Raw genomic sequence first — 17,793 nt, 5'->3', positions numbered from 1 at the left:
TTCATTCCAGCACAAAATTTCAGAAAAAACTTCTTATAAGAAAAAAATTATACTGAGAAATAAGTAATCTTGGTCTTGTCCAGTGGCAGGATAAAGTTAGTTTTCCTACAGAGGATTCAGGGTCCCATGCTCAAGATGAATCAGATTATATAATATCTGTGAACCTCTGAAAACTCATCAAGCCCAGCTGAACACAGATGGGAGTAATTATCATCATGTTTTATTGGGCAACTGTTATGTTCCAAGAATTTAACCTTGACTAACCTATTAGTATTATTATAGACCTGTTTAGAAATGAGGAAACTAAAGTTCATGGACACAGACCCAGTAAGTGAGGAGCTGGGGCTTACATCCAGGCCTGTCCAAATCCAGAGACCAGCAGAGGGTTCCTGTGAGGAGCCCAAACCAACGTCCCTGGGGAAGCTTTTCCAGCTCCCCCAAAGAGAGGCCCCTTACACTTTCCCTCTGAGCCTGCATGCTCTTGATTTTCACATCTTTTTTTTTTTTTAATTTTTATTTATTTATGATAGTCACAGAGAGAGAGGGAGGCAGAGACACAGGCAGAGGGAGAAGCAGGCTCCATGCACCGGGAGCCTGACGTGGGATTCGATCCTAGGTCTCCAGGATCGCGCCCTGGGCCAAAGGCAGGCGCCAAACCGCTGCGCCACCCAGGGATCCCATCTGTTTTATAAGCTCATTACATCCTAAGACCACAGTCAATCAGGAGGTGGAAGTGGAAATGCCCCCAGTAGCAGCGAGAACTGACAGTGAGCATGGAGCAAGAACACAGAGCGAGTCTACAAAACAGGCACAGGGACTCTCTAAATAGGGAGGTGAACCTGCTGTATCCCCTGCAGCCCCTCACAGCCATGGATGTTCATTAGTTGTCCTGGTTCAACTAAAAATGTACCATTAGGTTCTGTGTCTTCAAATCAAAAGAGGCTACTAGTTTCCAGTAAGCCTTTGCTACGTGCCTGCCCCCATACGTAAACTCTCTATATCCTCACAACATTGCAGTAATAGTCTCCCCATTTTGCAGATATGGAAACTGAGATAAATAGAAGCCAAGTAAGTTGACCCAGGCCATGAAACAAGCAAGTGGTGCAGGCATGATTTAAACTCAGTTCAGCTGACCCTAAGCCAGCACTTATTTCACACTACCTCCCAAGGAGAAAGTTGTGCGTGACATATTTTAGTGACATTTCCACTGGAAAAAAATTAAATGTCACCGCTCAAAGGGGCAATGCTTGGTGTCTAGAAATGTCTGGCTGCTTTTCTTCCTAAGGCTCTGGATCACTGAGAGTGGGTACACGCTCAGTTTCTGGAATTATTTTCAGACCGTTGCTTGGGCATTTGCCAAGAAGGGAGGGAGGCTAACCAGTGCCAGCCTACATGACTTCCAGGTCAATGGCAATGACAGCAGTGGCAATATCAAAGAAGATTTCAGTTACTTTAACCCTGTTTCACCTTGAACTCTAGGCACTAGGATGCCCATCGAGGAGGTAGTTGACCAGTAGGTCATTCAACATATATTTATTGAGCTCTTGCTATGTCCCTGGAACTGAGCTAAGCAGTGGGGATAGAGCAAGAAACAAGGTAGATGCACACCTGTCCTCTTGAGGCTTACTGTCCAGTAAGTGTGCATGTGAATGGGGAGGGACGTGGGGCATGGCGCAGCTAAACAGACACAGTGCTGAAACTGGCAAAAGGAGATAATATGAAGCCTGTGGGGACAGTGTATTGATGGAGAGAACTGGACTGGCCAGAGAGATGGGCAATCAGGCCAGTGAGGGGTCCCGCAGGTCGGAGAAACAGGGGTGTTGAGATGATAATGAAGATTCTCTAACCATAGCACACAACGAGCTCACTGGATGGATTGGATCACGGATGCCTGGAATCATATTGTCTGGTTGATAGCTCCTTTAATTCTGTTGTATCATGTGACCTTCACTTGCCCAGTGAGTCAGATGGGTGGGAAGTACCGTCTCCATATCCACTATCCACCCTCCATAGCGGGGAGCTGAAGCCTAAGATGCTAGGTGATTGGCCCCAGAGCATGGGGCTGGCTCTCCATAGAAGCCCGTGTGAGGACCCCGCTTCCTGCTTCTGAGTTCATTGCTCCCTCAGGAGGTTCTGTGTTCCCTCTGCCCAAGGATGTCAAGTAACCTTTTGCTGGGGGGCTGTTGTACAGTGAGCATCCGTTAACTAGGGAATTCGGTGCAGGCAGGATGACTTCACGGGTGGGGCGGGGGAGCTCCGGCCCAGGACTGTAGAGGCCTAGCCTGTAACCTGTGTGCCCAGCACGTCTCAGAGCAAGGCTCTCCAGCGGCCTCACCCCTGAGTGTTGGCTGTAGGCCCCACCCCTGCAGCTTTCTCTGTCTTTCTGTGTTCCAGCCCCAGCAGTGCAGCCAGACCCCAGCCCCTGCTCTGCAGCTCGATGTCCCTGGGAAGCCCCAGGGGCCTGACTCCACCTGGTAGGACTGAGCTTGCCAGGAGGCGAGGGGTAGAAGGGCTGATTGCTCCCGCACCCCCATCCCTCCATCCAAACCACCTCGGAAGCGTGGCCTATTTTTCTAATACTCCGCAATGGAGATTTATTGCTTTTGCATTGCTTTCCCCAGGCCTTCAAAGATTTATTGGTTTTTAAGTGTCAGAATCCCAGAATTGCTTAAAAGATCAATCAAATAGTGACTAGAATCTAATATTCAGCTCCAACTCGAACCCGCCAAACCTTCTTCCCCCACGCCCCACCTGTCACACTGATGTATCTGTGGTAACCTTCATAAGAAAGTAACTTGGAAAAAAAACTAAAAAAAAAAAAAAAAAAAAGAAAGTAACTTGGCCATGAATTTATCACCCATAATGCAGTTGCTGAAGCAGAGCCCCAGATTCTGTAGCAAACCCTCCCCCGAGATCCGCCGCTGGCTTCTTTGGGGGGTCCTTCTGTCCCCCTGCTCTCCTTCCCTCTCCTGCCAGTCCCAGGGACCTGTCTGCCTCGCTCCAGAATCAGCTTTGGAATTAGCTCTTTCCTCTGCCCCTCTGCCCTGCGTCCCCCACACCCCCAACCTGCTACGGTGGCCTTGCTGGTTGGCCCGCCATCAGTGGCTCTTCCTCTAGTCCATCCCCCGCTGACCTGCTGGAGTGGTCCTTAACATTCTTAGGTGGATCGCTGGCTTTCCACCACATGAGGTTCAAGCTTCTTAGTGTGGGACTCGGGGCCCAACAGAATCTGGCTGTGACCTCCGTTTCTGGTTTTATCCCCTCTCACTCTGCCCCCTTTTACTGATGTCTACTCAGCAGGGCCCGGGGGATTTCCCTCATCGTTCTTTCTTTGTGTCATGTACCTGCCGGTCTGTCTTCTCTGGTTCTGTTTCTTGCCCATTCCTCGCTAGACTGTGAGCTCCAGCAATCCTGAGGCTTGACACTGATCGATCCCCTTTCCCTGGGACAGTGGCTGGTACTTAGTAGGTACTAAGAAATACAGATAAGTAAGTGACTCAGCACGTCTGCTTTGCACACCTGGTAAATCTCAGGTACGGGGACTGGAGATGCACTTCACAGATCCTGCCTTCTGGTGCCTCCCAATTGGTAAAAGCACTGCCCAAAGCCTCCTGTAGCAATGGAAGTGTGTCATGTGTCTGTGCTGTCCAGTCATCACCCCCAACCACCTGTGGCTGTTGAGCACTTGAAATAGGACCAGTATGACTGATTTTTTTTTAATTTTTAATTTTTAAAAAAATTAATCTGAAGATCTTTCAAGGCTAATGGCTACCATTTTGGATAATGTAGTTCTATCAGGAAGATAATCAGAGAAAGAAAACAAAAAAAAAGGCTCAGAGGTTTCTCTGAGAGGTCAGTACAGAGGCATCCATCAGAAGCCTGATGGGCTCATATGCAAAGAGGACTTCTCAGAGGCAGCGTTGCCTGATCTGAGGCCTGCCAACTGAGGGGAGTTTGCCTAGTGAAGGAGGGAGAAGCAGCATACGTGGGAGCCAAAGCAGAGGAGGTACAAGGTGTGTTCACGTGGCAGCAGGAACCGTGGCGCACTCGGGCAGAGAGGAGGGGAAGGCAGAGGAACAGGTCATGTTGGGGCCAGGTAAGGAATCTTCACAGTGGGTCTGGACTTTGTCCTGATAGGTGTGGGGAACATGTGGCAGGCACTACCCGGCTCCTTGTTCTCCGCTAAGCAGTCGAGCCCTTGCCTGGCCATTCTCTGTGTGGAGCAAATCATGCTGCCCCTGTCCGGTTCCAACCTGCCACATCTGGGCCATTCCCCACTCTGCAGCAGGATGCATTGGCTCCTCTCGGGGTTCCCACTCTGCCCTGACCACTCCCCCATCAGGGACTTGTAGTGTCCATCTCTATCAGTCTGTGACCTCCTGGGCTCCTCCTACCATAGCTCCCTTCCCAGTTGACTACACTGGTACAGCAAAAGCTTCTGGAATCAGATCCAGCTTTACCCAGTTGGTTCACCGGGTGACCTTGGACCAGTCACTTCGTTTTTCTGGCCTTAGAGTTGCTTGTTGGGAAAATGGGAATATGCGTACACAGATTGTTTAGAAGGTCAAATAAGGTACAGTGTGTAAAAGTACAACTGGTAGTTATTCAACTTGCTCCTGGGGTTGGCCCAGCTGTTGAGATAGAACAGCTCCCTGCCCACATAGCCGTGAGAAAGGTGGTTCTCTGAGCCCTGCTGTAAGCTGATCCCTGTTCATCATTTTCTGCTCAGCCACCATGGAAGATACATGTGCAGCATGCTGGCAAGAGTGTGACACATTAGGGCATGCGCCATCATCTCCAAGAGTGTCATGAAATCTTCAAAACAATATCCCTTCAAAACAGATTCTCAGACTTTGGCACATTTCAGAAACTCTAAATCAAGCAGACAGGGCTAGGGCATCTCAGTTGCCTAGAGGCCAGCAAATCGAGGTCAAAGGGCAGGGCCCCGGACTTGGGGGAGAGGCTACTATATGCTGTGAAATGGAAGGAGAGCAGATCCAAAGCATCCTCAGGAAGGGGCCTAGGGAACCCACGTGAGCTCCCGTGAGACCTTATAAATATGGGGGGACTGACTGGGTACCTGAAATCCAAACCAAGCAGAAGAGGTGAGACCCAGCCCAGGAGATGAGTCAGGTTTATCCATTCACAGTTCGTCAATTAAGTCAGTAAATACCTAATTTGAATTTGAGCAAACAGCCACGTGCCAGACATTGTGCTAAGGCACTAGAGATCCAGAAATGAGCAAACAGGCCTGTGGGCAGACATCCTAATGGCAGAGAGAGCTCCGTACAAATGGTGTCACAGACTCTAACTGACAACACAGGCTGTCACAGTTGCCGCTGATTGTTGATTGGGTCGTTGCTACTTCACCACCCCACCTCTGATTTCAGCTGTGGTGGAGCTGGCTGGTTCCAGGCAGAATTACGGGACCCCCTCCTCAATGCTAGCTGAAATCCCTTTTTTCCTCTTTGCTTCAGAGCTTTCTCCAAAGCCCCAAGGACCTCAGAGGGTGTGAGCAGAGATACAGCTCAGAAACACACAAGATGTCATGCCCGGCCTCCTGCCCTCTGGATGGGCCATGCTGAGGGCATGCCACATGGTTCCTCACACATCTCCATTAGGATTGAGCCCTGGTTGTCCACAATGGGCACCAGTTCGACAATGTACATCTTCGTGTTTTTTTCTTCCTTTTCTGTTTCACTGTTTCACCTAAGAGGGGATCAGACTTAGCTGGAGAGTCAGGAGATGAGGTTAGAAAAACAAAAAGGAGGCCAGGAGGACAGCAGTGGGCAGAAAGTGCAAGGGCAGGTTGCAACTAATGAGGCTGGATGGGAAACGGCCAGAAGATGTTGCTATCCAGATAAGAAGGGATGGCCATCCAAGGCCGAGCTGTGGCTATGGAAAGGGGCCTTGAACAGGGAAAATGGGCAGCAGCTTTGTTGAAGACTTCTCTAAGGGGCAGGCAGGTGGTGGGATAAGGAAAAAAAACGTCCTGGTGACTCCCAGGTTCTGGCTTATTAGTGAGTTGGAGGATGGTGCCATTCTCTCAGCCAAGGAAAACTGAGGCCAGGAAGAGTCTGCAAGGACACATTATCCAGGAGAGACCAGCAGTGGTGAATGTGGCCTGGTTACCTAGTGGGAGTTTAGGAATCAGCTGGGAGGGAATAGGGCTGGGATTTGATATGTGGTCTAGGCGAGTGCTGGGAACCTCTGAGGACCTCCTCCAGAGTCAGCTAGGATTTATGACCCGCATTCGTGGGACGTTTCAGGCCTAGTATACGGTGGGGCAGCTCCAGCTTGGAGGGCCCAGGAGTATGACAGGCTGAGTACATGGAGACCGAGGGATATGGCAAGTTCTCTTTACTCCCTGATGAGAAACCCCGAGCCCTTTGCATTTGACAGGTGCAAGTAGTTAAGACTATGACTTTGAAATGTGAGGTGACTAGCTACAGTACAAATTGGAGATCCAGTCAAATTCTAAAGAAAGAAGATACTTCGTTGGAAAGATAAGGAAAAATTGCCAGATTTCTTCCAGTATTCATTTAATAACTGTGGAGCCCAGATGAGGAGCACACGGAATAATCACAGAAGGCTTTTGCTGGTCCCTTGGAGCTGCGATGAGCAAAATTGTCATCATTACCATCTGATTCTGATATGAACACATGATGGTATCCAATTAGGAAAGAGAACTGAAAATTTTCAGGGATTTATTAGCATAGGACAGCCTGAATGGTTCCTGAATCCCTGTCCACATCGGGAGAGATGGGAAGCGGCAATTATACTTGGATAGCCTTTCTCGAAACATCATTTATTTTACCTAGTTCCTCAGCTCCCTGGGCCTCCTTTGCTGGGTCCTGAAGATGAAGAGTGCTCCACTTTAGTGGAGGGATGGGCAAGAGGCTCTCCCACATAGACCGCAAGAAGATTTAGCTCTGAAAGTAATACCATTTGTTGCCAAGTCTATCCGCATGCCAGGATTTCATCACACCAGACTAGGGAAGATGAGGAGCCAGATACAAAAAGAAACAACCAGAAATAAGACATAGTGGGATAAATACTACTGCAGAGTTCTTCCCAATGGGGCTGTCCCATACTCTAAATATGGTGACTAAGGGCACATGTAACTGATTAAAGGGACATGTCAACACCAGTGAAACTACCCAAAGAAACAGGGTCCATATGGTGAGTATGGCACAAAGCCACAATTGGAAAGACCACACAAGAAAACCAAAGGGAGGAAGGGCGGGCCCCCAGTAACACAGGTGGCTTCCCATTCATTTCAGCTCACCCTAATTGTGTTGCAGGCTTCCCTTTATTGGCCCCTAAACAACCCACCTTACCAAGAATTGGTTCTGGTGTTGATGGATTCTGGATTTCATTCCTGAGGCTCAAACCAAGCAGGAGAAACAGGTGTTTCAGAAAGAATATTTTAAATGGAGCAGGAGGAGCAGTTGCTGGAACATGAAGAATGAAAGAGTGTTCTATTTTGGACCGTCTGCCATCTGGAGAGATGGGAACAGACTGTCAGTGGCATGAGGGAAAAGAGAATGTGGTTGTCATGTTCACCTCCTACCACAGGGACTATTTAAATTCCAGAAGGCTGGAGGGCTAGAGAGGCAGGAGAGCAGGGGGTTTTAGATTTGAGAACCATTAACATTCAAGTGGTATTTTGAAGCTTGGGAGGAGCAGATGACCTTATCCAGGGAGGGAGTATCTATGAGAAGAGATGAAGAACAAGACGGGTCTGTGAAGCTCCATCAAGGAGCCACGCAGGAGATGGAGAAGGGCTGGCCAAAGATGTAGAAGAAAAACCAGGGCAGAATTAAAGCATGAAAGCCGAAGGAAGAATAGTTTTTTAAATAAGAGATGGTTGGAATTTTGTGGTTCAGTTTTCTCTGAGAGCTCCCAGTGGCTCTGAGAGTAGAAAGGAAGAAAGACACGTACCTTAATCCAGGGCATTGGGAAAAGGAAGATGATGATGTCAGCAGAACTGCTTAAAAATGGGCCATATGGTCCAGACTTGATTTTAAGAAGTCCATGGAGGTCGAAGTGCAGATAACAGAGATTTTGAGGGCCAGGTGACCCCCAGGGTGTTGAGGAATCTGCACAGAAAATACAAGGCCAGGAGAAGCTGGACAGATAGGAAGTGGCTTTCAGAGAGTAGATGAGGTTTTAGTAACGGAGCCCTGTTCCGCTGGGATAACATGGCTCCAGGTGTCATTGTGTTGGCAGTAGTAGTGGATGGATGGCAATGGATTCAAGGTGAGGATCACTGAAGCCAAGTATTTCAAGGACCAAAGAGGCCAAACTAAGGATGGGCAGGCTGTCTGAGTAGACGTAATTCTTATAATGCGAATCCTCCTGTCCCTGGGGAAGTGGTGAAACCCTTTGCAAGAGCAGCAGTGATTCTGCAAGGTGCCTTCTCCTGGGTTTCACTTCTGCTCCAGCTTTTTTTTCTACTGACTTCCATTTCTCACCATGTTCTGGGCCCCGTGACAGTTTGCATCACTGCTTTGTCTCAGATCTTGCACAGCTGATAACGGATGGTTCCCAGTCTCTCTGTCTGCAGCCACCCAAAGGTCAGACTTTGAAGTCAGCCTCCATCAAGTGCATTTCTATAGCCTGATCTATTGATGTTCTTCTGAGCTAGTGCATGGATCTGTGCCATGTTAGAATCCAAGGAGGTTTGCTCTCATCCAAAAAGCATTCTGCACAATGCTTGTTCCAGCTGCCTGCAGCTGCTCAAAGAGTTGCCCCCTCTCAGTGGCAGTGAGAGAGGTGATTTTGAGCATCCTGGCTTTTTGGTAGGACAAGAACAACTTAAAGGTGGAAGAAATTCCACCACAAGGTGGAAGAAATTTGTATTTACACCTTGCACGATGCAGTCCACCCTTTTCTTGACTGGCTACAACTACTTGCAGTTTGCTGTTTCACTGGTGCATTTCTCCTTGGGTGCAGGCTCACTGAGCAATTTGTCAAGATCATACATGTATAAAATAAGTATTCATATCCAGGGCAGAGGTAGCAGCTCCAGTAATGCAAGAAGGAGGGCAAAGGCAAGACTTTAGACCTACACTATCCAATACAGAAGCCGGGACTACCGGAGGGCTATTTAAATTTAAATTAGAATGAAATTAAATTCGAACTTCAGTCCATTAATTATACTGTCCACATTTCAAGTACAGTGGCCACACATGGCAAGTGGCTACCATATTAAACAGCATTCCAATCATCACAGAGAATTTTATTTTACTGCCTTGTTCTAGACCCTCAGAGGGCTGCTAGAGAAAGGTCAAGGCCCATGTATGGTTTCAAAGGGACTATTAATGTAAGCATTTCAAAGGGACTATTAATGGGGGCTTAGACACAGGCATAAAATCTAAGTCTCAAAAGCCAGAGTGGAACTTATGACTGGACTGACTTGCTGCTGAGACCCTGACCTACTGAACTAGGCTTCCCAAACCCCACTGCATCAACCTTGCTGGGGGTAGCATCTGGGAAATGATTTAACCTTCAGGGTTATCAATCCCAGTGGCTATTAGAATCACCTAGAGAGCTAGTAAATATGTAGATTGTTCACATCCCCAGGGACAACCTGAAAATGAATCTGTATTTGTACCAGCTCCCAGATGGTGATCATGTGGGTCTTGAACCACAACTTAAATACCAACTGGGGGCAGCTTACAGGTAGACTCCTATACGGAGAAAGGAACCTGTACAGGGAACCAAGTATTCTCTTCTGTGGTGTCGATGCTTGCTTGTTCTCACAACGTGGGGAAGCAATTGTTTTGCATTTTACTATGGAGTTGCCCCTGTTGGCTTTACGGGTTTTGAAACTTGCATCTCTTTTGGTGTACGTTTCAGTGTGAAGAGAATCAATTTTAGCTCATAAGAGCCGAACTAGGACCTCCGCCAGCTTACCGTTCTAAGTAAGGTCCATATGGGGGCCAAAAACACACCCCTGTTTTCCTACGATGAGGACAATGATTGGCATGTGAAATAATTCATGTTGTGTTGTTACATGCTGATAGCACATCTGAATATATCACTCCGACACAGCCATGGGGCCTTAGGTAGAAGATGGATGTTTGGTGAGACGGAGTGTCAGGATCTGAACAAATCTGTATTCTTTTGTGGAAGGCTAGAGCAGCCTGGGAGAAACAAATCCATTTCCAACTTTCACTCTATAAAAAGTTCCATATTTTCTTAGATCAGACAAAATATATTGAGTGCCAAAATGCTGCAGCAATATGGGCGCGTCACTCAGCTGGGTTGGAATCTGTATGCATTGTCCCCCCGGGCCAGTTTTGATTATGTTCTTTTTCCTTTTACTGCACTCAGCAAATCTGAATTTGCTATTGTGGGGAGAGCAGGAAGAGGAGGAAAAAAAAATGAAGGTTTTTAACCTTCAGAAAGTTCAAAGGTTCAGTCTGAATAAGCACAAAAACTTTTCAGTGTGCCTCTGAATTCCTTGAATTTGCAGAACTGCTCAGAATCCCAAGAGAACTACCTTGCACACAGGATCCGGGCCCTGCTTTGTAGCTAAAAGGCAGAGCAGAAATTATGAGCAAGGAGCAGAATTAGAGAAGTGGGAAGAGGAATCAATGTACAAAAAGGAGCTTGGTCCCACTCCAGGCTAAGTTTTAGCCTATTGTTCACTTTCTTCAATTCCAAGCCATCTGCTTCCCACGGCTCTCTGATAACGTCTCCCCTGCCAGGACACCCTGTTCCTGCTAATTGAAATTGGTTTCCAAGAATAGTTGTCCGAAGCAGTTTCTAGTGGCGGGAATGTTTTGAAAGTCACAATAGGAGTTGAAGCTTGGGGATGCAGATGTCTACACATGAGCCAGATGTTCAAAGGCATCACATGGTCTACAACCACCTTCGCGTTTCCGAAGCCAGGAGTTCTCTCATTGGCCTCTGCAACTCAGAAATGACTCCTCTGAAACTGGCATCCTCTCTGCATTAGGGACTTGTAATACTGCAAGTGTGAAGGGAAACAATCCCTTCTATTCAGGTTTAGAGCAATGTGTTTCCCAGGCTTAATTATACCACAGGTATATAAATTACAGAAACATGTTAATGCTCCCATGATTAAAATTATAGAGTGCCTAATTGAAAAAGCATAAACTGAATTGAAGAATTCCTAATTATAGTTTGCTTTGAGGTGTTAATTTCCTCCATAACGAATGCATAATTTCTTGGAACCTAAAAAGGTGGCCTCTTGCATCAGCACGTAGGATGCAGGCAGATGGGATCGGGTTGTCATCTTTCAATGCGGGAAGTTGACAAGGGAGGTTTGGTTCGGTGGGAGAACCTTGGAAGGGAGCTTGGGAAGGAGGCGGAACTGGTAAAGATGCCAAATCAATGGTTCTTCAGGAACCTTGGCATCAGGACTTGGGCATCAGGACAAAGGACAGATGAGGGACCCTTCGAGAACTTTTTCCGCCTGCCTTTTTCTTCTCTCTTTAAAGTCTCCACCTTTATCCCAGTTGGTTTTGGTAATGTTTGTGCCTGCATCCTGGACCAGCAGTACCATCTGGGAGTCTGTTAGAGATGCAGATGTTTGGGCTCTGTCCCCTGACCTACTGAATCGGGAACTTTGGGGGTAGGGCCTAACAATCCGGGTTTTGGCAGGGCCTCCAAGAGATTCCGATGCATGCTAAACTTTGAGAAGCACAGTTCTAAGGAGTGAGTGTCACAGCCTGTGAAAGTCACATCTAGCCAAGCTTGGTTAAGCTCCTTCTACTTGAGATGAGAACCCGTGATTATTGACTTCTCAAAATCATTTCATCTTATACTCAGAACCTCACACTGAAGCCGGAAGAATTTATTCCGTTCCCTGGGTGAGAAAACAAAGATCCAGAGAAGCTGGTTTGTCCAGCTCATGGCATCTTTGAGAGCTGTGGGTCTTGTGTGTAGGTTTGGAAAGAGACTCAGGTGCACTCTGTCATCCATTTTTTTCATTGTTGTCACCTTGTTTCATCAATACTCTGCTAATAAATGGGTTTTCTGAGCCCTCTGAAGCTAGAAGCTGAACGATTACTGAGAGGAAATCCCAGGTGAATCGTGACTTGGCTAATGCTGAGTCGGACTATAGGACAAGGGAGGGGCTCCTAAGTACCTAGAGTGTTTGCTATTAATGGCATAGATTGTTACTATGCCTCCTTCCTGAATAGTGATGTGAATGCTAAGCATAAAAGACCAGACCTCAAAAAGAAACTCTTGGAATTTTGGAAGAATTTCCCCTTCTATAGTGACCCAAGCAGCTGTAAGCCCCCCATGAAAGACTTTTTAGGGGCAGAGGAAGCTGATCTCAGATATACCATATCTCTGTCTCCTCTTTTCAGGCATCTTGGTTTTCTCAGGTTTATGTTTCCTAGTCTAAACACATCAGGGCACTTGTGCATTCTCTCTCTCTCTCTCTCTCTCTCTCTCTCTCTCTCTCAATCTGTGTGTGTGTGTGTGTGTGTGTGTGTGTGTGTGAGGTATAGCTTTTAGCCAGTCAATAACCATCTGAAACAATAAACTTATGTTCTTGGCCTATAGCATTCCACCAAATTTTTACATAATGCTTAGATATTCCCATATGTTTAAAAATTTGGGTCATTGCCAGTTATTTGTTATAAATAGCCCAGAAATAAACACATTCATTTTTTTTGGTATTGTATCTTTAAATAGGAAGAATTCCCAGTAGTAGAATCACTGAGATGAATAAAATCGAACTAAAATATATTGAGTGCCTACTCTTATATGCCAGGCACTGACAACCAATTTATATATATTAACCTTTCTCATTCTTTAATTAAAAAGGATCTCAAAGTAACAAGTGCACATAGTTAGGAAATCAGAGCGTCAGAGACCATTTCCTCCCCCACATCTTCAAGCACCACCCCCATGCCCCAAAGGCAACTGCATTGTAATTCTTTATTTCTTCTGGGAATTGGCATTTTCACTACACAATGTGCTGTTCTAAAATAATTGATTATAGACATTATTTACTTCCTCTTATTATAGATGAGAGTTTGACTGTTTTAAATCACCAAGTACTTCCCTTCCAACTTCCCAATATAGTTATACCACAATTTTTAGTTAAATAAATACACAATAGCTAATTTTATAATTCTATAAAAGCAGGGCACTTCAGTGCCAAGTGGTTTATACTATTTTTGTTATAGTATTATATAATTAACTCAAAGCTTACTATGTACTAGATACTATTTTGAGTTCTTTACATATATTAACTCAGTTAATTCTCATCCAAACCCTTTAAGGTAAGAATAGCATGACCCCTATTTTAAGATGTGCAACCTGAAGCACTGAGGCATTAGGTAACTTGGCCAAGTTCACACAGCTAGTATGTTGCTGATCTTAGATTTCAATGTAACAATCTGTCTTTACAGTCTGAACTCTGAACCACTGTGCTATACTACCTGTTATTACTCTTCCTTTCTTATAGTTTTTTACATTCATCCTAGAATGTACAATTATTCTGTTTTATTCAAGCAATATCTTTATTATGCAAGTCATACATTTTTTTTTCTCTCACAGAGCTGTCATTTCAGGTTTACTCTTAAATATTCTTTTTTCATTTTTTTTTATCTTTTCATTCTAATTTCTAGAAAACTAACCTCTGTGTAGCAGTTCTTTAAAATTTTAAGCAATTACGGGGCACCTGGGGGCTCAGTTGCTTAAGCATATGTTCAGTTCAGGTCATGATCCCAGGGTCCTGAGATGGATCCCCAGGTCGGGCTCCCTGTTCACTGGGGAGCCTGCTTTGCCGTCTCCCTCTGCCCCTCTCCCTGTTAGTTCTCTCTCTCATCTTTTTCAAATAAATAAATAAAAATCTTTAAAATTTCAACAATTACATTTTTTTCTTTTAAGAGCTATTTATGCTTCTCTGAATTTATTTTCCTCATGTCATCACTTCTTGTTTATAGAAGCAATCATTTCTCAAACGTTTCTGAGGATATTATTTTGATTAGGGGAGAGAGAAGAGAGGCCTTGCTGACTATGTATTGTCTCCATTTCCTCTGGAATCAATTTTTTTTAATTTTTATTTATTTATTTATGATAGTCACAGAGAGAGAGAGAGAGAGGCAGAGACACAGGCAGAGGGAGAAGCAGGCTCCATGCACTGGGAGCCCGATGTGGGATTCGATCCCAGGTCTCCAGGATCGCGCCCTGGGCCAAAGGCAGGCGCCAAACCGCTGCGCCACCCAGGGATCCCTGGAATCATTTTTTGGCATTTGAATTGACTACTCTCCTTTATATTGGTGTGTTTCTCACCTAACCAACAAGATTTTGAAAGTAAGGTATTGTAATCATAAAGAGAAATTAAGAAAACAATTCTATTTGTGCTTGCATCAAAAATCATAAAATACCTAGGAATAAACTCAGCCAAGGAGGTGAAAGGTCTGTATACTGAAAATGATGATGTCGATGGAAGAAACTGAAGAAGATACAAAGAAATTTAAAGATATTCCATGCTCGTGGATTGGAATAATTAATGTGGTTAAAATGTCCATACTACCTAAAGCAATCAACAGATTCAGTGCAATCCCTATCAAAATTCCAATAACATTTTTCACAGAAACAGAAGAAAAAAATCCTAAAATTTGTATGGAACCGTAACAGACCCTGAATAGCCAAAGCAATATTGACAAATAAAAGCAAATCTGGAAGCATAATCCTCCCTGATTCTATTTTTTTAAGATTTTATTTATTTATTCATGAGAGAGAGAGAGAGAGGCAGAGACACAGGCAGAGGGAGAAACAGGCTCCATGCAGGGAGCCAAACATTGGACTCAATCCTGGGCTCCAGGGTCACACCCTGGGCTGAAGGCAACACTAATCCGCTGAGCCACCAGGGCTGCCCAGTGCTCCCTGATTCTAAGGCATATTACAAAACTATAGTGAATCAAAACAGTAAGGTATTGGCATAAGGACAGACACATAGGTCAATGGAACAGAACAGAACAGAACAGAACAGAGATTCCAGAAATAAACCCATAATTATATGGTCAATTTATGACAAAGGAAGCAAGAATATACAATGGTGGAAAAGGACAGTCTCTTGAATAAATGATGTTGTGAAAACTGGACGGTCATATGCAAATAAATGGTACTACATTGCTATCTTACACTACAAAAATTAACTCAAAATGGACTAAAGACTTGAATTTTAGACCTGAAGCCATAAAATTCCCAGAAGAAAACATAGGTGACAGGCTTCTTGAAATTGGTCTTGATGATGATTTTTTGGACCTGACTAAAAGCAAAGGCAATAAAAGCAAAAATAAACAAGTGGAATTACATCAAACTAAAAAGCTTCTGCATAGCAAAGTAAACCATCAATAAAATGAAAAAGCATGCTATTGGGGAGAAAATATTTGCAAATAATATATCCAATAAGGGGTTAAATACAAAATATATAAATAACTCCTACAAATCAGTAGCAAAGATTAAAATGTGAGCAGAAGACCTGAGTAGAAATTGTTCCAAAGAAGACATACAAGTGGCCCACAGGCACAGGAAGAGATGCTCAACATCACTAATCATCAGGGAAATATAAATCAAAACCACAATGAGATACTACCTCACACGTGTTAAAATGGCTATTTTCAAAAAAGACAAGAAATAACAAGTATTGGTGAAGAAATAGAGAAATAGAGACTCTTGTGCACTATTGGTGGGAATTTAAATTGATTCAGTCACTTTAGAAAACAGTATGAATATTCTTCCAAAAACTCAAAATAGAACTACCATTGATTTAGCAATTCCACTACTGAGTATTTATCCAAAGAAAACAAAAACACTAATTTAAAATTATACAGGCACCCTGTGTTCATTGTAGCATTATTTACAATAGCCAAGATATGGAAGTAGCCTAAGTTCCCATCAGTAGGTGAAGGGATCAAGAAGTGGTATATGTATGTAAGGGAATAGTACTTGGCCATAAAAAAGAATGAAATCTTTGCATATGCATTAAAGATGGACCTTTAGGGAATTATGGTAAGTGAAATAAGTCAGAGAAAGACAAATATTGTATGCTTTCACTCATCTAAAAAACAAAACAAAATTCAGAGATACAGAGAGCAGAACAATGGTTACTCGAAGGGAGAGGGACAAAGTGAGTAAGGAGGGTAAAGAGGTGCAGACTTCCAATTATAAAAAAAGCCATAAAGATGTAGTGTACAGCAAGATGATTATAGACAATAATATTGTAGTGCATACTTGAGAATTACCAAGAGAGTAAATCCTAAAAATTCCCATCACAAGGGAAAAAAATTATAGCTTTGTGTAGTGATGGATGGTAACTAAACTTATTGTGGTGATCACTACTTCACATTATGTATAAATACTGAATCATGTTCTATACCTGAAACGAATATATTATATGTTGATGATACCACAATAAAAAAATAATTCCAACAGCCATGTGTCATCTGTGATAAGACATGCTGTGCACATGGTGTCCTGATGTGTACTCCTCTTAGATGGTGCACAGCTAGGTATCTGTGTCAGGAGACTTTTCTTGTGAATTCAGTGACCATAGAATTAATTATTCAAATTGGAACACATTGAGAATGAAGGGTGTGAAATAAATAGTGCAAACCCATAAACATAAACCTGGACTCTCATGGGCCAACTGAGAAAAATGATCACCCTGTCTATAATCTGCTTGAGATATTGCACTTTCTTGCAGTAACAATACAAAATTAAATGACACATTATTAGTTATATCAATCTATGTTTGCCTTTTGCTTTCTCATTCGTAGATTCCAGTAACCATCAGTTTTATTTTTCTATTCTTAATGCCTCTTCCATGTTTTTCTGAAGTGAAAAGGTCCACAATTTAATTATCTTTGGAAATTCAGACATCTCAGAGTATTATAGGATTTGAAGGAAGATCCTGGTAAAAATAAAGAGTAATTGTTTATAATATTTAGGATAATTTATATCTTATAGTGGAACATTTAATTTATACATATTGGGGCCAGTTAATTTTCAGGGTGTTTTTCTGGTTTCTTTCCTTTTTTTTTTTTTTTTTTTTGGTAAGAAAAGTTGGAATGTTTTATTTTGAAAAACTTTTTTTTTTATTGGAGTTCAATTTGCCAACATATAGCATAACACCCAGTGATCATCCCATCAAGTGCCCCCCTCAGTACCCGTCACCCAGTCACCCCCACCCCCCACCCACCTCCCTTTCTACCACCCCTTGTTCGTTTCCCAGAGTTAGGAGTCTCTCATGTTCTGTCTCCCTCTCTGATATTTGAAAAACTTTGGCTGTTAATTATGAAACCTGTCAATTTTTTTTTCTTTTCTCAACTTTTAGTGAGAAATAATTGACATATGTCACTATATAAATTTAAGGTGTACAGCATGGTGGTTTGGTTTACATCTATTGTGAAATGATCACCACTATAGGTTCAGCAAATACCTATATTCTCAAAGATATAATAAAAAGATTTTCCTTGTGATGAAAATTCTTAGGTTCTACCCTCTTTACAACTTCCCTATATGTGGTCACATACAGTGTTAGCTGTAGTCATTATGTTGTCCATTACATCCTGGTAGGTTTGTACCTTTTGACCACCTTTCTCCAATACACCCTCCTCCCTACCCCCCTCACCTCTGGTAACCACATCTTATCTCTTTTTCTATGAGTTTGGTATCTGTTTTTATTAAATTCCACATATAAGTGAGATCATATAGTATTTTTCTCTGACTTATTGCATTGAACATAATGCCTCCAAGGTACATCCATATTCACAAATGGTAGGATTTCCT

At 43.7% G+C, this 17,793-nt stretch overlaps 1 protein-coding gene across 2 annotated transcripts in view; it reads left to right on the top strand.

Annotated features, from left to right (window-relative positions):
• PTPRT (protein tyrosine phosphatase receptor type T) overlaps positions 1–17,793 on the top strand; it is a 1,032,653-nt gene that overhangs the window by 743,656 nt on the left and 271,204 nt on the right. For both annotated transcript variants that reach the window (XM_038572341.1, XM_038572340.1), the window contains exon 12: positions 9,931–9,934. In XM_038572341.1, the coding sequence (XP_038428269.1) occupies positions 9,931–9,934 (4 nt within the window). The remainder of the gene's footprint in view (positions 1–9,930; positions 9,935–17,793) is intronic.

This window comes from Canis lupus, chromosome 24 (genome assembly GCF_011100685.1).
Source record: "Canis lupus familiaris isolate Mischka breed German Shepherd chromosome 24, alternate assembly UU_Cfam_GSD_1.0, whole genome shotgun sequence".
Lineage (NCBI taxonomy): Eukaryota > Metazoa > Chordata > Mammalia > Carnivora > Canidae > Canis > Canis lupus.
The sequence above is the reverse complement of the archived record's forward strand: the minus strand, read 5'-3'. Positions and strand labels throughout refer to the sequence as shown.